Source organism: Onychomys torridus, chromosome 7 (assembly GCF_903995425.1).
Source record: "Onychomys torridus chromosome 7, mOncTor1.1, whole genome shotgun sequence".
Lineage (NCBI taxonomy): Eukaryota > Metazoa > Chordata > Mammalia > Rodentia > Cricetidae > Onychomys > Onychomys torridus.
The window spans coordinates 89,512,157-89,535,405 of record NC_050449.1 but is presented as its reverse complement, the minus strand read 5'-3'; the positions used below and the strand labels follow the sequence as shown (position 1 = coordinate 89,535,405).

The 23,249-nt window shown below is 48.2% G+C and overlaps 1 protein-coding gene across 5 annotated transcripts in view; it reads left to right on the top strand.

The window, feature by feature from the left end:
* Pxylp1 (2-phosphoxylose phosphatase 1) overlaps positions 1 to 23,249 on the top strand; it is a 68,104-nt gene that overhangs the window by 12,235 nt on the left and 32,620 nt on the right. For 3 of the 5 annotated variants that reach the window (XM_036192664.1, XM_036192666.1, XM_036192667.1), the window contains 2 exons: positions 8,040 to 8,235; positions 22,636 to 22,767. In XM_036192664.1, the coding sequence (XP_036048557.1) occupies positions 22,689 to 22,767 (79 nt within the window). In that variant the 5' untranslated portion in view covers positions 8,040 to 8,235; positions 22,636 to 22,688. The remainder of the gene's footprint in view (positions 1 to 8,039; positions 8,236 to 22,635; positions 22,768 to 23,249) is intronic. The other 2 variants (XM_036192665.1, XM_036192668.1) reach the window with 1 other exon arrangement.

Here is a 23,249-nt window from a genome sequence, read left to right as displayed (position 1 = left end):
AACCAAAGGAAAAAAAAAAGAAAAAGAAAACTGAAATTACCTCTAGTCATAGGCATTTAGGACATCTCTTTTCTCTTTCTGGGGATTTTTATTTTTCAAATTGTTATGTTTAAAGTAGTGTTGGAAAAGAACAGTGGCAGTGTGGCTCAAAGAGACAAAAAGCAAAAATTGATGCATGAATCCTAAATAGTCTTATAATAAAAACTCGGAGCCAGATATTGGGGTACATGCCGAAAGATCAGAGAGACAAAGGAACAAGCCACAGCTACCTCTTACCTGCCAACTCCTCAGCCGATCCTGTCTTCACAAATCCTCAGACTGAGTGCCTTTGAGTCCTCAGCCGAAAGGGTCTCTAGGTCCTGTCTCCTATACTCCTTTCTCCGCCCAGCCATATCACTTCCTAGTGCTGGGATTAATGGTGTGTGTGCTTCCCAAATACTGGGGTTAAAGGCATGTGTCACCACTGCCTGGCTCTGTTTCTCTCCTAGACTGGATCAGTCTCATATAGCCCAGTGTGGCCTTGAACTCACAGACATCCATCTGGATCTCTCTAGCACAGGCTAGGGTTAAAGGTGTGTGCCACCACTGCCTGGCTCTGTTTCTCTTTTAAACTGGATTACTCTTGTGTAGTCCTGGGTGGCTTTGAACTCACAGAGATCCAGACAGATCTCTGCCTCCCTAGTGCTAGGATTAAAGGTGTGTGCGACCACGGCCTGACCTTTGTGTTTATCTCTGTGGCTGGCTCTGTCCTCTGATCTTCAGGCAAGCTTTATTTCTTAGTTACAAATACCACCACAAAAAGTAACTCAACAAAAGGGGTGTGAGAGGCCCCAAACCCTGCTAGTAGCATGGCCAAGAGCCTCTCTGGCTTTGTCCCTAACACGGGTGGTGACTCACTCACAGGTCCTAACTCACAGGTGAGAGTTCACCATCACAACCTGACATGATTGGCTAATAAGCATGAAGGGGGGGAGTTAAAAAAAGGGGGGGGGGCCCTGGTCAGGCTAACTACTTTTGTTTTTTTTTTTTTTTGTTTTTTTGAGACAGGGTTTCCCTGTGTAGCTTTGAGCCTTTTTCCTGGAACTCACTTGGTAGCCCAGGCTGGCCTCGAACTCACAGAGATCCACCTGGCTCTGCCTCCCAAGTGCCGCGATTAAAGGAGTGCGCCACCACCACCTGGCTAAATATATTCTTTTTTTTTTTTTTTTTTTTTAAATTGGAGCTGAGGACCGAACCCAGGGCCTTGCACTTGCTAGGCAAACGCTCTACCACTGAGCTAAATCCCCAACCCCTAGGCTAACTACTTTTAATAGAAAAGGAAAAAAAAAAGAACACACAATTCACAATTCCCTCTTTATTTTACACACACACACACACACACACACACACACACTTTTTTCCTTCAAACTTAGCCAGCACATGCTGACTTTGTGACTGGTAACCATGAATTATTGTTGTGGTGTGTGAGAACTGAAGCTTGCCCTGAGCTCTGCCTGCCTAGGGGCACTCCTTTGACTGAGCAGCTGACCTGGTCCAGCTAGAACCGGTTTTCACCGTGGCCACGGAGACTGCTCTTGTCACCAGGAGTCCCCTCTCAACTGGTCTCTCTGCTGTCTTCTGGCCTCTGCTCGGGCATTGCTTAGGAGGCAGGTCAGAGACCAGGGCTCGCTCACACAATGCTTTTGGCATCTCTGACCTATGACAAGGAGGAAGCTGCCGAGAGACCCTAGGAATAGTTTTGACCTTTAGGCACCAGAGAAAATAGTTACATTTCGGAGTCTTTACCCTGAACTGTCTAAACCGACCCCCTCCCCCCCCCAAGGTAACCCTAAGTGCCACTATGGAAATGAGGTGATTGTAATAGTTTAGTGACGAAAGGCAACCTTGGCAAGTTGGAGCCAAGGGGTACCACAGTCACGCCATGCAACAGGCTCATGTGGGAGGTTTATTGGAGGAGGTGCAGAGGCAGCCTCAGAGAGAGCAGAAGGAAAGAGAGAGGCTTGAGAAGGGCTTCCCTTTGAAGGGGATAGAGTGCATTCGCATAGGGAGAGTGTGCTACTTAGTGGCCGTAGTAGCTACAGTGTCACATCTTGGCTACAGCTGCTGATGTGTCTGTCCTGCTAGGACCCTGAGAGCAGGCCAGTGGAAATGCCTGAATGCTAACAGTGACGATGGATCTGTCTTCTTCCAGCTGAATGGTGGTATCAAGCATGGCAGTCAAAATACCCTTCAGTGGCCTATTAAAAGCCCCAAAGTGCATTGGTGGTTTCATTTGTCTCACAGCCAGGTGTAGGTAGGAAGGGCAGGCCTTGCCTGGGGTCTGGAAGGAGATGTGAGGGAGAAGTGAAGCCAAAGGTTATTAGCATTTCAGGTTGAGGGGAGACAGGGGAGGGACGGGAGGTGGGGGGCATGGATGGGGGATGGGACGACAACACACCAGGAGAAGCCACAACACAGGGTAATTTTTGAAGTCCAAAGTCTCTGCGGGCTTACAGGAGCCCCTATCTCCTGAACCGTTCCTCTCCATTGACCTCCCTTTGGCCCCATGGCTGGTCCCCAGATTGATGGTCCCAGGATCTGCTCTCAGGCCCTTTGATTGCTGTTGGAGTGGCTAGAATCGGCTTAAGTTCCCTCCTAGATGGATTCTAGGTAGGAAAGGAAAAGAATAATAATCATAGCTCTCATTTACTCTAAAAAGGTTAAAACAATAGCGGGCCTGTCTTGCCCGGCTGTTGGCAGCTGCTGCAGGGGCTGCAGGGAGCCGAGGTCTGAAGTCACATCTAGGCAGCATTTTTCTTATCAAGAAGGAAATCATAGAGAAAGAGTTGTCAAAGCAACATCCTGTATGGATTCCACCCTAGTATTTGAGGGATGTGAGCCCTGCAGTGTGCAGGAAACAGACCAACCATTTCAGTCTTTTGATATGTTCTCCTGCCTGGTGGTTATGACCACACAGGTGGCCAAAATTAATCACTTTTTTTGTTTTTAAACTGTTAAGGCCAGTTTAGGATCTGGCCTCAGGACTTGGGCTTCTGGGGGACCTCCGGCTCCTCCAGCCTTTCTTTTACCAGATGTTCCATCTATGTGAAGATGAATTAAAGGCCTTCCTTGACCACAGCTTCACTTGAAGGCACAGAGGGAATTTTTCCTCTGTGTTGACCCTCTTCTTTGTAGACTGGACATGGTTCAGTTCACCAGGTAGGTTCCTTCATGACCTTCTTGAGCAAGAAAACAGGTGACTACCGACGGCATACAGGACATTTTAGAGATGGCCCACAGTCCCCTGGGACATGGTTGTTGTTGGAGAACAAGGGGAAAATATTCTCCCCTTTCAATCCCTCCAACCACAGCAGTATAGGCCTCCAGTAAGGTTATCTTAGTATTCTGTTGCTGTGAAGAGACACCATGACCACGGCAACACTTATAAAGAAAAGTATTTAATTGGTGCTGGCTTATAGTTTCAGAGGTTTAGTCCATTATCATCATGACGGGGAACATGGTGGGACACAGGCAGACATGGTGCTAGAGAAGGAGCTGAGAGGTCTCCATCCAGATCCAAAAGCAGCAGGAAGAGAGACACACACACAGCCTGGCTTGAGCTTTTGAAACCTCAGAGCCCACCTGTAGTGACACATTTCCTTCAACAAGGCCACACCCAATCCTTCTCAAGTAGTGCCACTCCCTGATGATTAAGCTTTCAAATATATGAGCTGACGGGGCCATTCTTACTCAAAGCACCACATAATGGCTACTGAACACCCACAAGGTCAGCTATACCAGCCTGGTACTTTTCACCAAGCCCTCCCCCACCAGTGATACACTTCCTCCAGCAAGTCTGCACCTCCTAAACCTCCCTAAACAGCACCAACTGGGACCAGGTGTTCAAGTACCTAGAGGTACAGTTCTTATTCAAACCATCACTCAACCCAAGCAGAGGGCATCCATATGTCTTACCACAAATTGTAACTGTGAATGCCAGGCAGTCCCATCTGGATCCCATTTGATTTCCCCGTGGTTTCCTGATAGAAGCTGTTGCTTCCAAAGGGAACCCCTGAATGAAGAGAGCGGAATAGAAGATCTGCCCAGTACCCATAGGTGGTGCTGTTGCTATGGGAAGCGCATGGAGAAACTGGGATGACCAAAATGACCTTGGTGCTATTTTTTGCCCCACCCAAGCATGGCATGGGCTGAGGTTAGATGGATCTGTGATCCTCTGTGTTGGCTGGAATTTAAGATCCAACTTGTTGAAAGCAGCTAGTCCTGATGTAATACATTAGTAGCCTTATGGTGGTTTCTTTCACAGTGTTCCGTACTGGTCAGGCTAGGGAGCAGTGTGGTGAACAGGGTTGGAAAATCTCTAGGTCCTCCATAGGAGTTGGTTCTTGTCTGTCTGGGGGAATCTGTTTTCCTAGAGCTCTTTTTACCTAAGTTATCTCCCATCCTGGTTCCATGAGAGTGAACCCCTGAGAGCCTCAACCTAATGGAAGTTGCACCCCTGTTTGCAATGCTTCCTTAGTCTCTGACTGCTTCCCTCGTAGGTTGGTGTCCTGTGTTAGGTGTTCTTATCAAGAGGCTTAGCAGAAGTCACCAAGGACACATATGAAGCTGTGGATCAGGGTTCCATAGTCACTTGGTGTGAGGAACACATCTCCCTCCCTCTCCTATCCAAACTCCAGTGTGACCCAACCACTAAGGAATATTTTACTGTTCTTGGTGTTTCCTACTTCTGTCTGGTACACAAGGGTTACCTGGCCACTGAGATATTTCCCTGGGCTCTCCCTGCTTTGCTGAGAGACTCTCCATTCTGGGATTAGTACTGATCCAAAAAGTCACCTAAGATGCTGGGAGCCCAGGGAGGGCATCCGAACACTCTGCCAGATGGATTTGAAGTCCAAGACAAGACCTCAAGTTGTTGGGAAAGAATAATCTTGGTGTTGCATGAAGGAACACACAAATTGAAAATAACTCAGCAAAGCAGTTTTTTTTTAATTTATTTTTATTTTATGCACATGGATTGTAGCTGGAGACCTTCTCTCCAGCCCCTGCCAAGCCCTGTCAGTCCGATAACCCACTTATAAAATAAACACACAGACGCTTATATTATTTAAACTGCTTGGCCATTGGCTCAGGGACCTACCATTGTCTAGCTCTTATTCTTATATTTAGTCCATTTTTAATAATCTATACTTTGCCACATGGCTCATGGCTTACCGGTACCTCACATTTCCCTTGTCATGGCGGTGGCTGGCAGTGTCTCCCCGCCTCAGCCTTCTCCTTCCCAGAATTCTCTTCTCTACTTGTCCCACCTATACTTCCTGCCTGGCTACTGGCCAATCAGTATTTTATTTATACAGAGCAATATCCACAGCAATGGATATTTGGTTTGCATTTATTGTCTGTGCACCTCATGCATGCAAATGCCAATAGAGGCCAGAAGAAAGTGTTGGATTCTCTGGAACTGGAGTTACAGACAGTTCTTAGCTGTCATATGGATGCTAGGAATCAAACCTGGGTTCTGTTATTTTATTTATACAGAGCAATATCCACAGCAATGGATATTTGGTTTGCATTTATTGTCTGTGCACCTCATGCATGCAAATGCCAATAGAGGCCAGAAGAAAGTGTTGGATTCTCTGGAACTGGAGTTACAGACAGTTCTTAGCTGTCATATGGATGCTAGGAATCAAACCTGGGTTCTGTGCAAGAGCAAGTACTCAGCTGCTGAACCTTCTCTCTAGCCCACAGTTCCTTTTTGCAAAAAAGGGTGTGCCAGAATCCAAACTGGGCTAGTGAGCTTGCATGACCAAGATGACCGCTGTCTTATCCCTAATTCAGATAGTGACTGTGTCTCATCTCAATGGTGGCAATTTGAGTTCACAACCTGATATGATTGGCTGATGGGTGTGAAGGTGAATGGGTAGGTTCAGGGCATACAAGCCCATGTTGGGTTAACTACTTGCCGGGCAGTGGTGGCGCATGCCTTTAATCCTAGCACCCGGGAGGCAGAGGCAGGCAGATCTCTGTGAGTTCGAGGCCAGCTTGGTCTACAAAGCAAGTTCCAGGACAGGCACTAAAGCTACACAGAGAAACCCTGTCTCGAAAAACCAAAAAAAAAAAAAAAAAAAAAAAAGAACATTCTTACAGTAGCAATTATATAAGATTCATCTTTAAACATACACATGTGAGGGTGTTTTTTCTGAATGCATGTCTGTGTACCACATGAGTGCCTGGTGCCAGGAAGGCCAGAAGATGAGCAGATTTTTCTGGAACTTGAGTTATAGATAGTTGTGAGCTGCCATGAAGATGCTGGGTTTCAAATCTGGGTCCTCTGGAAGAGCAGCCAGTGAGTGCTCTTACACACCAAGCCATCTCTCCAGCCCCTAAATTCATCCCTTTCCCCCCTTGGTTTTTTGAGACAGAGTTTCTTTATGTGGCCATAGTTGTCCCGAAACTCACTCTGTAGACCAGGCTGTCCTCAAACTCACAGAGATCCATCTACTCTGCCTCCCGAATGCTGTGATTAAAGGTGTGTGCCACTATTGCCCTGCAAATTTATCTTTTAAAGTAGGTTCTGAATTCTATATAATATACAAATAAAAAGTCTCACTCCTGTCTTTGCCTTAAAAAAAACAAAAAATCCCAAACATTCTGCCTAGCCTTCATAATACAGCCTTTATTTGTCTTTATGATGCTCTTGAGATCAAACTAGACACATCACGCTGTAGCTCGCCTTATAGCCTTACTTTTTGGTTTAGCAATCACACTTTCCTGTTATTGGTGGTTTTGTTAATTATTCATAACTATTATAGAAGTTGTGGATTATATATATATTACATTTACAACATATAAATCATAATGTATGTGAGTAAGCTCTGAGGAAGCAGAAATGACAGCTTGCCTAGAGGCTCTCTTCTGCCATGTTTATCTCCTGTAAGTTTCACCTGACTTCTGGAAATTTGCATAATCATGTCAAGGTGCGCAAATGTTAAGATTTGCCTAAGTGAAGTTGCTGTGTCCTGCGTGGCTTGGTCCTGGAAACCTGATGGGGCCAACAAGGGGATGGGAGAAAGGACAGACACACATACAGAAAACCTGGGATAGGATGGGCGGTGCTCCCTCTAATGGAGGGCACCTACTCTGCAGCCACCTGAAACTCAGCCCATTATTCTGCCCAGCCCAGGAGGAGGGGTTAGCTGCTAGGGGAGCAGTCTCCAGTTCAGTCAACCGGGAGGAGGAAGCTGCTTGCTAGATGACTGTCAACATCTGCATATGGACCACGGATAGGCTTTGCCAAGTCCCTGAGCCTCACCTGGGGAAGGCTTTGCCAATGTCCGTGGTGAGAGGCTTTTGCAATGAAAGAGTGCTTTGATAATCGATGTGGCCAAGGAATGCCACAAAAATCACATCATGCAACAGACATCATGCAAGAGATTTATGGGAGGGGGAGACAGAAAAGGCTACTTCTGAGCAGGCAAACAGAGTGAGAGAGACCAGGCCATGATGGTATGGCGGCGGCACTGGGGTCCTTGACAGGGCCGTGCTAATGTCAACACCAGACATTCACGTGGGACGTCCCACAGGAGGTAGTGCTGTATATATTTTGGTTCTCTTTAACGCTCTTACTCTTTCAGGTCTGTTCTTTTTTAAACTATTTTATTCTTTGAGAATTTCATCATACACACAATGTCTTTTGATCGTAGCCACCCCCACCAAGATCTCAGCCCCTGCCGGTTCCCACCACTACTTCTCCTTCCCAACTTCCGTCCTTTAAAAAAAAAAAAAAAGAATCCAGAGTCCACTGGCTGCTGTGCATATGCACATGGGTACAGGGCCATCCACTGGAACATCACTCACCGGGGGGGCCACATCCCTGAAGAGAACTGACTCCCCCCACACACACACACACACCAGCCACCAGCAGCCAGAGCTCCTCGGCGCGGGGCGGGGCTCTGACCCTCTGCCTCTCTTGTTTTTTCACCTGGCAGTGTTCCTTGTGTTCCCAACTTCCACACTGACGTCCAGTCCTTTCTTTTCTACAGCTGAGTCCTGTTCCGGTTTGTACTGGAACCTGTTGTCATCCTTTACCTAATTCTCCCACGGACAGCCGATGTGGCAGTTGTTCCCAGAGTCTCAGAGTAACTTCTAAAGCACTGTTTGCATGGGCGAGTGTTTTCCTGGAGGAGACTAACCTCTGCTGTGGTTCTCCAGCACGGAGCTGTCAGAGCTCTGAAGCAGGTGAGTGGCCAGGTGCGGAGAGCTTGTGACTTAGCCTCCGGAAACTTATCTATACTGTCACATTCTGTTAAACCAGAGAGCCCTCATGGTCCACTCAGGGGCCTTAGGAACCCTTCTGCAGGGAGACATGACAGGTTATGATAACGTTTGAAACCACCCCACATTCTCTGGCCATTTCAGCCTTGGCTCCAAAGCTCCCTACTTGTTACAGTTTGAATACCAGATGTCTCCGCTGGCTCATGTGGTGGATACTTGCTTGGCCTGAGGTAGTGTCTCTATCTGGGGTCAGACTTCTGAAGTCTTGAGAAGGCAGAGCCTACCAGGGAAACGGTCACTTGGGTGAGTCCTTGTGGGCTACGTCTTCTTGTCTTGGGCCCTCTCTAGTACTTTCTCTGCTCTCTTTCCCTCCCCCCCCTCCCTCCTTCCTGTCTACTCTATGGTAGGACCTTCCTCTACCATACAGTGCCAACCCTGAGCTGTTCTGCCTAAGTGCATGGGACCAGGCCACAAGGCAAATTCTGAACCATGAACCAAAGCAAGTTTTTCTGTTACTACAGTAAACACAAAGTAACAGATTATGCTACCTGACTCAGCTTTCCAGCACTTTCCGAGATGATTTCAGGACCTTGTGTGGTGGGTCCAGAATGTGTTTTGAGAGTCTCACCTCTCCTTCCCAGGCAGCTCCAGACAAACATGGCTTCCTTATCCCACATTCTTCCTTGGAGGTGGGGAGAATGTCCCTGTGGGTTTGGCACCCTAGATACCACCTAGCTGCCCTAACTGGGTTTACATGGACACAGTCTCCAAGTTTCCAAGAACCAAGACTCTTCTGTGCACTAAAAGATGTGGAGAATGGCAGGGACCCAGTATGGGGCTGGGTTAGACGGTGGGGCCTTGTAGTTCATGGACAGTGGTCAGCTGGTAGTCCTCGAGCATCATAGGAAATAGCCAGAGGTCCAAAGGAGATAGCTCTTGGGAGAAAAGGACTTTGTATTGTGTTTTAAGCCAGTGTGTTCAAATGATTTATCTCACAAAAGGAGGCTTTCAGTCTGTTCTGAGGTCAGAGAGAAGCAGCACAGATTTTTGTCTTCATTGAATCACTTATGCCAAGGGCACTCTGTGGTCAGTTTTCACTGAGATAGTGAGCCAGCTTCTGTGATGAGATGTGTGCAGAAGAGTAAATAACGAGACCCACTCTCTCACAAACACACCTCCTGCCAGTCTACCACACACAGCGGTGCCCAGGCTTAACTCCACAGAGCTTGGGAGCATGGGTTATAAACCAGGGCTCTGCCTACCGCAGAAGCCTTCTTTGCCCATATAATGTGCATGTCTAGAAACTCAACTTCCAGTGATGGTACACACTACCAACTTCCTTATTTTGGTTCAAGTTTATGGAAGATAAGTAAAAAGGGTATTGGCCAACAGCCTCTTCCCCTAAGGTTTCTTACCATTGACCTTAAGCCTTGTGTCATATCCGCAATGTTAAGCTAGGCTGATTGTGGTGGTTTGAATAAGAAATGCCAGCTAGCTCGGGTCAGCTGTCTCTGTGGGTTTCCCCCATCATGATCTTGACCCCTTTGCTCATATAATCCCTCCTCCTTCTCTTCGACTGGACTCCGGGAGTTCAGCCCAGTGCTTAGCTGTGGATTTCTTCATCTGCCTCCATCAGTTACTGGATGAGGGTTCCATGATGACAACTAGGGTAGTCACCAATCTGATTACAGGGCAAGGCCAGTTCAGACATCCTCTCACTGACTCTGGACTGACAGCTGGGGAACATGCATGGGACCAAACTAGGCCTTCTGAATGTGGGTGACGGTTGTGTGGCTTGGGCAGTATGTGGGACCACTGACAGTGGGACCAGGATTTATCCCTAGTGCATAACTGGCTTTTTGGAGCCCATTCCCTATGGAGGGATGCCTTGCTCAGCCTCAACACATGGGGGAGGGGCTTGGTCCTGCCTCAACTTGATGTACCACACTTTGTTGACGCCCCATGGGAGGCCTTACCCTCTCTGAGGAGTGGATGAGGGGGAGGTGAGTGGGAGGAGGGGAGGAATGGGGAACTATGGTTGGTATGTAAAATGAAAAAAAAAATTTTTTTAAGGAAAAAAAAGAAAGAAATGCCCCCATAGGCTCATGTATTTGAACACCCGGTCCCCAGTTGGTGGTGATATTTGGAGAGGTGACGAAACATTGGGAGATGGAGCCTTGCTAGAGGATGTACATCATTTGGGGAGGCCTTTGAGGATTTCTAGCCTTGGCCCACTTCTTGTTCTGTCTGCCTGTCTCTGCTTCCTGTGTGTGAAACCAAAGTGTGATCAGCCAGCTTTCCGCTCCCTTCCCTGCCATGGTGGACTGTGTCCCTCTGGAATCGTAAGCGAAAGTAAACTCTTTCTTCTTTAAGTCGCTTTTGGTCCTGGCATTTTGTCACAGCATCAGAAAGGTAACTGGGACACTGATGGAACTCAGTGCCAGTTCCATCCTTCTGGGCTAGGAGCGGAGACCGAGTAACAGTTTGTGTGCCTTCCCAAACTTGCCACTTGTGAGTCTGTGTCACAGTGCTTCAGCACAATTTAAAATGTAAAGGATGCAAGAAATGTTTTTGAGAACCAGTTTTTAGAATTCTGAATCAAGGAATCTTGAGTCCAACACAGAGGGTGAAGGGCTGTAGCCGGCCCCAGCGTGAGCCACGGCTCTGGCAGGCCTTGCCCTCCCCCACTCCCTCTGCCTAAAAACCGTTAGATTACATTCCTAAGGCTAGCCCCCACATTCCATGCCCTTATTTGGCCACTTCCTCCTGGGCTGACACCAAGGTCCAGCTATCGAAGTATTGAAGTCCAGAAATCAAAAGCCCCCTATTCCCCACCTTAATTAACATGCCCAATCAAAATTAACCAACTCATCTTAACAGGGGTTTCCCCTTTTACCTTTATAAACTGCCTTTTGCCTATGGGTCACGTCTGTCTCCTCTATCCAGAGGTGGTCCTTTGTCCCTTCCCCTCTCCCTTAGTCCCTCCTCTCTCCCTTTTTCCTCTGTCTTTTGTCTTTGAGGCAAATAAATCTCCTTTGAGAAGTTGGTGTTTAGTATCTTGAGCCGACTTTGAGGTCCCTACTGAGGGCACCTAGGAATGTCTTTCCACCTTGGACAGATTCCTGGACTGGAAGACTCATTCTGTGCTGATAGTGTCCTGCGGGGTGAGGCTGCAGCTTTCTGAAGCATAGCCTAACCCACGAGCACCAGCAGTGATCCGTGGTGTACCTGGTGGCTTGTCCTTGTCTTGATTAGGGTACAGATGGGCTGGCAGTGAGGCCAGAATTTGCCAGAAGTCTGGAGTGTGCTTTCCGCTTAAAAAGTCCTCATGAGAAAAAAACACCGTACTGTAGTCAGCTTGCATGCTGTGGCCCAGCATCCAACCAGAGCAAAACCCTAGAAAATGCAAGTTATCAAGAAACACCGTTTGCTTGGCCGCCCACTTCCCTGTGTGCCTGTGCACGGTGCACATCTGTGTGTCTCAAGATCTGGGAAGGTTTGGTTTTGTTTGTTTGTTTATCGCTCAGAAAATGTGACTTTTCTCATTGGACCTCCCTTGAGCACCACTTACAATTCCAGTTTTCCAGCCTGCCCGCTCTGCCCTCTCCAGCTTCCCTCGACAGTTCGACTTTCAGTTGACGTGTTGGCTTGCAAAGTACAACTTTATTTTTGAAGCAGCTTTGGTGAGTTAGCTATGCCAAGTGCTTGTTGTCCTTTCTCCCAAGGTGTGGTTGACATTCTAAAACAGACATGCTAGCTTTAGAGGTGGCTGCTTCCCAAACTTCAGGAGGACACTGTGGGAAGAAGCAGACTTCTCCTAGATTGTCAGAAAAAGATAGCTGAGGCATACATAGAAAGTGAAAGCCACCGGGCGGTGGTGGCGCATGCCCTTAATCCCAGCACTCGGGAGGCAGAGGCAGGCAGATCTCTAAGTTCGAGGCCAGTCTGGGCTACTGAGTGAGTGCCAGGACAGGCAGGGCTGTTACACAGAGAAACCCTGCCTTAAAAAAAAAAAACAAAAAACAAAACCAAGTGACCCCCTAGCTTGCTGAATTCTTTGTTTCAGTCTTGAGAAATGACCCCCCGCCTGGATAATTTAGCCGGGGCCAGGGGTGGGTGGGTGGGTTTCTAAGAGAGAGTGAGTCACTGGACCTTGTAGTTGACAAATTTAGAGGGAAGAACATTCTTGGGCTTGGAGTGATGGCTCAGCAATGAAGAGCACGCTCTGCTTGTTCTCCCAGAGACCCAGTTATGATTCCTAGCACCCATATCAGACAGCTCACGACCATCTGTAACTCCAGCTCCAGAGGATCTGATGCTCGTGGCCTCCACAGGCACCCACACGTGCGTGACATACACTCCCACAGACACACAGGCACAATAAAATCTTTTAAAAAAGAAAAAAAAAAACCCTTAAAATAGTTCATGCTTTAAAGATACCAACTCTGTAAGTCGCCGGCTTTAGAACCTTCTTGGAAAGAAATCATAGATAAATAATTCATGCTGCAGATTTTAGAAACACAGACTTTGGAATAGAAGGTCTTGTTGGGAGGACGTGCAGGCTGCAGGAGACACTGTGCTGTTTGTCGCTGCTGGATTATACCTGAGCAAGCCCGCACTGAGGTTTTGAAATTATGACAAGATGTGCTTTGATGGCTAGATCTGAAAAGTACAGGTGCTGTCATCAGCCGAGCGAGCTTAGGAATCGCTGCTTGGGATAACTGCGTGTGTTGTCAAACCTTCTCCAGGTGTGGGTTGTAGCAGAATCCCCTGGCTCCCTCCTTCTGTTCAGGTCATCACCTTTGCCAAAAAGTGAATCCTCACTGGTCTCACCCAGTTGTCACAATCCATTCTTAGGTCATTGGTTTGGGCTTGGACTTGTGACTCGATTCTGGGGAGGGGAGGGGCAGTCTGTTGGAGGGGCTAGGAGAGGCTGAACTGCTCTGGTAAAGTAGAGGTACACATCTCTGCCCACCACCAGCTGTGGCTGTGATGCTTGGGAATATGGCATCAGTTTCTGACACCAAGAGAAGCCAGCCTTGGGAGCAGACAAACATGAATGGGCGCTAAGAACGTGAAGTACAGAAAGATCTTGGCCTCCAGTGGTAAAAATTCTTTTCGCTTTTTTGCGACAGGGTTTCTCTGTGTAGCTTTGAGCCTTCCCTGGAACTCACTCTACAGTAGCCCAGGCTGGCCTCGAACTCACGGAGATCCGCCTGCCTCTGCCTCCCGTAACTGCTTTTAAACTGTTGTCCCAGCGCGTGACTGCTGGCAGTGTCGCTGTGTCTTGTTGGGTTAGCTAGGGCTTTCTGCTGCCTGAAGCCAACCCATCTTGGTGACTACACAGATAACTTAGGGTTAAAACAAAACACGAGGGTATATCATGTCTCCCTTTGTGTCCAGAAGTGACAGAGCCCATCAGTAATGAGTGTTTTGCCTCACACACGCTGAGTGTGTGGTCATCATAGTCCCCAGAGGGAGTCCCTTGCAAGGTCTCTGTGTTTGTAGTGCCAGTGGTGGGATATTTGTTTACCTACTTTAACAGAAGCAAAATAATGATGGCTTTAAGAGGCTGTGAAAGTGAGGGAATTGGGAAGAGACTTTTAAAACAATTTGACCTGATAAGCAATCAAGGAGATGGGTAGCTTTGTCCCTGGGGGTCACCTAGGGTTCTCTTCATCTGCTAGGGTACTGTTCCTCATCCACATGTGGAAATGGCTTATCATCATCCTGCAGTTTGGAGCCCCGGAAGGTGTGGGAGAAGACCGGCTTGGACAGGCAACCTCCTTTTGAAGTGAAATTACCAGATTCCATTCACTCAAAGGTCGGGGCCAGAACTGGAGTCCCTGCTTACAACTAGTTGCAAAGGAGTTTGGACAATATTCTCTCTGGCCATGCGCCCCAGTAAGCCCAAGAAGTCTGATCGTGAGGGGTACAGTTAGAGGCACCTGTCACATAGTGTGTCCACTGTGGTACACAGCAAGGACACAGGGCAGAGTGTTGGTACCACTCTGAATGTGAAGCAGGGTGGTTGCCTCATGGGTCAAGTTCTTTGAACGCTCTGACCTTGGCATTTAAAACCTCTTCAGACTCTGACTCCCTTTGCTGTTCCCAGTGGGCAGTCTCTTGCTAGGGATGGAGAGAGTGAACAGAGGCAAGGAGGAGCAGAATAAGTACCTCCTGTGAACTTCTGAGAGTCATGGGGCTGGAGCTTATCAGCGGCTCCCTTCTGTGGTGTCTGTTACTCCCTTCACAACCCGGGGCTCCATTTCCTCATGGGGAAAACTATGCTCACACAGGGCTGAAACAGTGAGCTAGACTTAGGCACCTGCCCCTGAGTCCTGACCACATGAAAGAGACTGAAAATGAGGTGGAATCTAGGGGTATTGCCAGATCATTGCTGGTCTAAAAAATGGGGTGAAGAACCCTGGGCCGGTCACTAGGCGGTGGTGGCACACACCTTTAATCCCAGCACTCAGGAGGCAGAGCCAGGAGGATCTCTGTGAGTTTGAGGCCAGCCTGGGCTACAGGGTGAGATCCAGGACAGGGCCCTGTGTGGCCAGGACATGCTTGGGGATTGATCTACAGTATCCTTCTTCCTGCCCCACTGCTGACTGCGGTAACAGATGCCGTATCTGAGCCTGGTAGTGTCGTGGGTTATGGTACCTTCCCAGGTTCCCTAGGTGAGCGAAGTGTCTGGGAAAGCCAGGTGCACGGCCGAGCACAGGCATTCAGGGTAGTCTTACCTCAGTGCTCCCTGGTGGCATGTGAGAGGTGTCTGCGGCACAGTGGGCAGGGGGCATTCTGAGCTTGCTCCTGGAGGGGAACACATGTTGGCAGGAGATGGAACCTTAGCCTGGGAAACAAGGACCAATCCATGAAGTGAGCCTGGCCACGCAAGCTGGCACTGCTTGGTGGCATGTTTTGTAAATTACAACCGCAAATGCACCAACTCCAATCCACTCGTCAGCACTGTTTCAAAAGTGCCTCTTCCAGGGAGCCAACCCGCTGTCTCCTAGTCTGGGCATAATCAACCTCTGTGCCCTCTCCTTCCCTGGAGGCTTTGGTTTCCTGCATGGTCCTAATGTTTGCCTACTCATGACTTGACTAATTAGACCGTAGGCTTACTTTGAAGATGATTATTAAATAAACTTGATTTATTGTGCTGAACTCACAAGTAAAAACATCACACAGCCAGATTTAAGTAGCCTCTCGAACCAGCCCTTACCCAGTCCACCACCAGCTTCAGCAGCATTTGCCAGCTTCCTTACCCTCCCTCAAACCCCAGAGGGTTTTTTGGTTTGTTTGTTTGTTTGTTTTTGAGATTTATTTATTCTTATTTCATGTGTATGGGTGTTTTGATATGTGCACTACATGCAGGCAGTGCCTGCAGAGGCCAGAAGAGGGCATTAGATCCCCTGAAACAGGAGTTACTCATGGTTGTGAGCTACCATGTGGGTGCTGGGAATTGAACTCAGGTTCTTTGGGATAGCAGTGCTGAGCCATCTCTTCAGCCCTGCAACCTGAGTATTTTTACAGCAATTCCTGGTCTCATAGCCTTTCTTCTGTAGATATGTAGTGCATTTCAGTTAAGTTTCAAGATGCCTCCTTTTATCCCCCAGAAGTATCCTCTGTCCTATGCCTGAGGTCTTTGTCATTTAGCATGGCACCTGTTGCTGTCAGGAAATACTCTGTCTCGGAATGAATTGTATGTGCATGTGTGAGCGAGTGAATGAATGAATGAACCCTTTGGCTTCCACTTTAGAAGCAAGCTTAACAAATGAGAGCTGGAGAGCTTTGGACCCAGACTAACTGCTGTGGGCTCTGAGCACCCCGTCCAGCACTGCATTCCATTCTCCTGGGCTTTCCTGGCAGCTCTAGAATTTATCCATCTTCATCAGTCTCCGAGGTTGGTTTATTCTTAGCCGGGCAGCTTTGATTTTGTAATTAAGCTCCTCTTTGAGGCGACCTCAGAAGGAGGGCCCTTCAGCTGCAGCCTTAACCTGTGCTTGGTTCATGTTTACGTTACAGTTACATGATTTCTTTTTCATCTTAGGCCAACGATTCCATTTTTTGCTTAGACCAAAATGATTATGACCGAAACAAATCAGAGTATAGACTCTATCCCAAGTATTTTCTTTATTTAATTCTATCTTTCTATTCCTGGTCAAAGTACTTTAGCTGCACAGATGGGAGATAATTGAATGCATATTTTCTTTGGAGTAGCCGTGGTCACATTTAAAATCCTAAATTCTGTATGCTTTAAAGGGGAAACCAGAGCCTGTTGCCTCATGTGGCATTCTTGGTTTTTACAAGGTAAAAAATAGTCCAGGGCTGGGTTCTGGAAGCCTCTAATGATGGAATAGTAGCTTGGAAAGATGCCTTTGACATGTTTCTTTCCCTTTTAATTCAGGGGCGGTAGTTACTGGAGTGTAAGGGGATCCGCTTATTATCGTGTGCTGGTTCAGCTCTGCATTTTCTTCTGCTGCTCAGATTTATGGTTGAGTCAAAGGGAATTAGCAGGACTTTCCTGTGATCAGAAATTCAATGTAATAATTCTGGGTTTGAGGTAGTTTTAAGCAGGGACTAGAGCTATATCCAGTGGACACCTCAACAGGTAACATTATCTTACGTTTAGAACACTGAACACTTGTGTCCACAGGAATATTTTAGGGAGTTGGGTTTGGCATATATTGGACCAAGACCTTCTTTCTGTGGAAGGTGATGGGGCCTGAGAGATGTTGAGGAACAGGAAATGAGGGAGCTACAATCCCTTAGAATCCCTTCACCCAGCCAGCACAGCAGTGAGCCGTCCTGTGGATTTGATTTTCTGTGCTGGGAGTAGCAGCCGTGGGCTCCCCTCTAGTCTTAGAGCCCTGGCTGTTGTGACCTGAGTCAGTGAGGTGGGGTGTGTGAGGACAGCGGTAGGCACAGAGCTCCTGTGAAGGCACACGCATGAAGAAGGCAGAAAGGAAACCCAAGGACAGCATGACTTACCAAGCGCCTCTCTTAGCCTCTTGGCTGGCATAGCAAAAGGGGAAGAGAGCTCTGGATAATCAAGGCTGCATCCTGGATTACAGAGTGGAACAGAGGCCATACTTGGTGATCTTTGACTTTTTGCTGTGGGAACTTACAAGCTGAGGCATACGTTCCAGGTTGGAAACCCTTGAGCAAGGCTGGCCATTGAGCTGAAGTCTCACAATGGAAGAGGAGCCATGAACGTGGCTACAGATTTGGCTGCCTGCCCTGAGGCCAGGGATGTGGGCCAGTGGCTAGGGAAGTGTCCAGTGGCCAGGATTTTGAGAAGAAAGCAGAGCATGAAGCAGGAACGACAGTTCTGGAGAAAGAGTCGATCTTTGGGTTTAGGTAGGAATGGCGTCTGTGTCACTCCACCGGAGCCAGAGAGTCAGATGTGGTGCATCTCTGCTGTGCACCAGCCGCTCTGCCTCTGCAGAGTGTTTACTACTCACCATGTCTCCTTGCTCATGTTTGTTGTTTGTTTGTTTTTTCCTTTGGAGCTGAGGACCGAACCCACGGCCTTGGGCAAGTGCTCTACCACTGAGCTAAATCCCTAACCGCTTTTTAGTTTTTTCGAGACAGGGTTTCTTTGTGTAGCTTTGGAGCCTGTCCTGGAACTCGATCTGTAGACCAGGCTAGCCTCAAACTCCCAGAAATCCCCCTGCCTCTGCCTCCCAAGTGCTGGGATCAAAGGTGTACACTACCACAGCCCGGCTCGCTCATGTTCTCACCCCCAGGCTTACTGAAGTCATGATCTCACAACTCAGAAACACAGAGTCAGTCTCTTGTCTTGAGCAGAGCTGGGAATGGTGCATAGATCTATGGGCCTCTGGAGCCTCATCCTTGCCACTCAATTAGGTCCCCTTCCACGGAGGGAGTGTCCCTGCGGGGCAGGGAATACCTACAGTGGCAGAACTGTGCTGTCGCCATTTCCTATCAGCGAGCACACACCGACCCTTGGGCATCTTAGCTTCAGCTGTAAACCATTGTCCTCAAATCCCTGCAGATTTTGGATCCTGTCAACACTATCGAGGCATTTTTAAAACCAAGAACAAAGCATGGTCTCCATCCCCATGTCCTCTGCTGAAGTGGACTCCAGAAAATGAAGTGGACCCCAGAAGATGTCATGTGTCTACATCACAGTTTAGTCACCCTTGGGCTGGGCTGTGTGCAGAGCTGGAGGATGTGACCCAGCATAGGTGGAAATTTAACCTCACTGGGGAGTCAGACAGGGCACAGAAACCCAGAGGGAATGGAAGAGAGATGGGGAATGTTCCCACTGAAAAGTCAGGGTAGGCAGAAATGACAGCAGTCCAGGGATTAGAAGCTGCATGAGCTCAGCCATCTGGTTAACCCCACATACCCTCATGTCTTACATCTGAGCCTAAATACAGTCCCTTTCTCCAGAAGTACTCAGCAAGTTGAGGACTGCGGACAAGACGGAGGATGGCATTGTGGGATGCAGATCTTGTGTTTTCTGGTAAAGATGCAAGACCTTTTTTCTCTTTCCTGCCAGTTAACTTTTGCTGTGTATCAAGTTTTCAAAACTCACCGGCTTAAAACACCAGTCATTACATTTGTGAGTTTGTGGGTTGGCTCTGGGTTTCCTCTGGTCTGGACTGATTCCGCTGATGGAAGTCTCCTGGCCTGGCTGAGCTGGGTGGTCTAGGGTACCCTCATTCATGTATAATGATTGGCAGGCTGTTTGTTTGGAGAAAGCCTCAGTGGGGGCTGTTTTCATTGGTTCCACGTGGTTTCTCATCCTCTGGTAGACAAGCCTGAAAGTCCTCTGCAGTTCAGCCCCGGTGCATTTGGAGTCCCTGCGTGCAACCCATCTGCTGTTTTCCCATTAGCCAAAGCAAGTCTCTTTGAGAGCTTAGACATAGTCCATGGCTACAGAAAAGGCGTGAATTGGGAGCCCTTACTGTAAGAATCGCATCATGCAAACCTGGAGTTAGCTCAGCAAGTAATGGTTGTCACTGCCTGATGCCCACCAGCAGACAGCTCTGAGCCACACTGTGGTGAATTCCTTAGGAAAAGTCTGTGTCAAGGAAAACGGCGGGACCCATGCAGCAGATCTAGCAGCCTCTTCTGGGAAATCCACCAAGAAGCTGGAGGCAGAAAGTTAATGAAGGGCCAGATGGACCCTAGCAGCCAAAGAACGCCATTCATTGCCTCCTATGTGCAAGCACAGGGCAACCAGGCTAGGTCTAGGCTTGGAGGTACTGGAGCAAGAGTGCCATCTGGACCCAAGAATCAAAGACAATTTCCCTGGGCCAGCACGGGCCTGGAGTGAGAGATCCAAGACCAGATTTGAAGCAGAGCTACAGAGGGAGCGGTGAGGGTAAGAACACAAGAATGTTGGGTACTCACCTATCCAACAGGAGCCAAAAAATGGGCGAAGAAACTCCATCCTAAGCTGGGTTTCCTTAGAAGAAGGAATCAATGGCAAAGTGAGTAGGCAGAGTAGCTACAACAACCATATTCCCTGGAATGTCTCTTGCATGCCAGGGATTGTATTTAGCCTTGAATGTGGTCTACACAATACCCTGAGTCCCCGTTTCCAGGTGAGAACCTACCTTGGAAAGAGTAAATACTTGGCATCATTCAACAAGCTTGTTATGTGTCTGACCCCCCAGCACGGAGCCCTTTTTCTGCACCAGGCTGCTGCTGACATCACATAAGACAGAATCATTGGGGGGCTGGAGCGATGGCTCAGTGGTTAAGATCACTGACTGCTCTTCCAGAGGTCCTGAGTTCAATTCCCAGCACCACATGGTGTCTTACAACCACCCATAATGAATGAGTTCTAGTGCTCTTCTGGTCTGCGAGGACACATGCAAGCAGAATACTAAATACATAATAAAATTAAAAAATAAAAATTTAAAAAAAAAAGACAGAATCATTGGACAGCCAGGCCCACTGGGCCCTTCTGTCGTTAGAGCTTGGGAAGACCCCCCAGCACTGCCTCCGCAGACGCTCTAGAAGATGGTCATGTAGAGGAAGAGAATGTTCAAAGATGGTATCAGCCATAAAAGAAGATGGCAGAGGAAACCATGAAGAATAGCCCCAGTTCACTTGATAGTGCAAAGATACCAAAATTTTCTCTAAACCTTTCTTCCCATTCCACAGTTTTTATTTGCCTCCCATCCCCAAATTGAAAGGATCACCAAGGCTTGGGTGGAGTCCTCCTATTATCCAGAAGAATGAAGCAAGCGGATTGTAAGTTTGAGGTCAGCCTGGGCTACATGGTGATACCCCTTTTTAAAAAAACAAAACAAAACCCCTCAGAATCATCGTATTAGATCACTGATAGAATAAACCCAATCAGGAAAGATTAGGTACTGAGGGGCTCTGAGACCCATGGCCACAGAAGGAAGGCAGCTGTTCTGGCCTACCGTGAGTGAGCTTGGCCTGTGTTTGACTAGAATCTGTGTAGATGTTGAAGGAGACGCTGCAGTCCACAAGTAACAACTCTAGAGCCACAGAGACCTCCCTCCATGCCCTGGCACCACTGAGTAACTTCTCACTGGCAACCTTCAGTCTCCTGTCTGTGCATCAGAAATGCATGCACCAACCTAGCAGCCTGTGAACAAGGTGACAGGCAAGCTTCAGTTTCCTGTCTGTGGCACATGTGGCACCAGCTTGCACTGTGCTTGGTGATTAGAAACCTCTGTAAGTGGATGGTGTGAGCAGTTAAGGAGTCTCTGGCACCTGGAAGACTGGAGTGAAGGTTGGTTGCTGCCTAGCAAGGGGCCACCAAGGTGGTTCCCACAGAGGAGAGGTACAGGTGGCGTGTGTTTTTGTCTTTTATTTAGAAAAAGTCCTGTCCCTGCCCCCCACAAAATCCTGACATGTCCCTTCCTAAAGGAGGTGAGAGGATGGGGAGCAAGGGGTGCAGGCTCTTGCCTCACTCCCAGCAGATAAACTTTCTCAGAAGTAGCGTATTGACCCAGTCCACATGCCATGGACCCACCTCACCCTAGTGAGCAGTTTGGTGGCCCCTGGTACATTCAGTCACACCATCTTCACACTAGCAGGTGAACTGTCTGATTTTGTCTATCTAGACTCTAGATGTTCAAATTCAATCAAATTTGAAATGGATAAAGACCCGGATTTGTAATAGCTGTTATAATGTTATTGTTATAATCTTTTGTTTGTTTGTTGTTTTTCAAGATGGTTTCTCTGTGTTGCCCTGGCTGTCCTGGAACTCACTCTGTATATAGACTAAGCTGGCCTCGAACTCGGAGAGATCCACCAGCCTCTGCCTCCCAAGTGCTGGGATTAAAGGCGTGCGCCGACGACACCACCACTTGTCTTATTATTGTAATTTTAAGAATGTTTTCTAAGAAAAATATGGTTTCCAAGTTCTACTTAAAAGCCCAGTGAGAACCAGAAAATCAACCCAGTATGCTGGTGAGATGGCTCAGCAGGTAAAGGCAAGCCTGGGGGCCCAAGTTCAAGTCTCAGGACCCGTGTGAAAATGGAAGGGAAGAACTGACCTCACAATGTTGTGTTTTAACCTGCACAGGCGCACTATGGCATATGTATACACACACACACACACACACACACACACACGCACACACCACCACCACCACCACCACCACCACCACCACCACCACCACCACACCCAAATAATAAACAGAACTCATATGTAAGGCTGATAGGATAAATTACAGTATCCTGTTTTTCCATGGATGGAAAATTAAGGATCTTACTCAATACTTAAAAAGTAAAAGTTCTGTTGCACACTTCTAGTTTCAAGAAATTAGAATGGGGAAGGGAGCTGCAGGAAGACCAAAGGCTGTAGCTGAGAGGCTCAGTGGTCTGGAATGGGCCGTTCCTCTGACAAGCTGATGGGGCTGTTTGTATAGAAGCACACCCAGCATCCCTGAAAGCAGTATTGTGGGACACATTGCAATGGCTGATGTCGAAATTATGATGCAAGGTCAAGGTCATCTTGGCAGACAGACGGTTCATCAAAAAGTTGAAGATTTAAAGGCTTGAGGTCAGAATGGGGTGAGCTGGTCCATGTGCCGGGTTTGTCGTCTACCGCGCTGTGCGCGCTCAATGAACGTTCTTTGCACTTCTCTCTGGAATGTCATGTTTCTAAACGGTCTCCTTACCTATTGATGGCAGGTAAGGCGAGTCCTAGTGAACTCCTTTCACCTGGCAGAGTGTCCTCACTTGGGCTTCTCTGGGGGCAAAGACTTGTAGAGCAAGTGTCCTCCGTCTGGGATCCCTGCCCCCCTATCAGGGGGATGGGCTAACTGGATTACTTCCAGGTGGCAGACCTCTCTTTCCTCTGCAACATTTTGTTCCTTGCCTTTGTTTTCTCCACAGGATGTGTTCCGGATTGGAGGTGAAACCATGAAGAGAAAGTAGAACGGATAATAATGCTTTACCGCAATCGCTTCCTGGTGCTGCTGGCCCTGGCTGGGCTGCTGGCTTTCCTGAGCCTCAGCCTGCAGTTCTGTGAGTACAGAGGGGCGGTGAGGGGCGGTGAGGGGCGGTGAGGGGCGGTGAGGACCGCAGGAGGGTAGACAGCTTCGGGGCTTTTTCACTGCTGGTGCTCGTGGAGAATGATTGTCCTAAACTGACATCTCATCTCTTCTTTCTTTGAGTCCAGGTCTCACTCTGTAGCCCAAACTAGTCTCAAACTAACGCTCCGCCTTCCTCGGCCTCCTAGGCCTGTGCCTCCACACTCACACCCAGACTCATGATACAGTCTTGGAACTTGCACATACATTTCCTAAACTGCTTGCTTATTCTCATTGACATCCATCCCCAAGGTACAGAGGGGCCATCTTGATTTCTTATGCTGAGCAGAGGCATTTGACCCTTGATTCCTTAAAGACCCAGTGGCCATTTTCTGTTCAGTCACTGATGGGGCTGGAGTAGCTCAGGACAGGGTGGGGGAATTAGGTTGCTGCTCTGAAACCTGGCCCCCAGGTGGC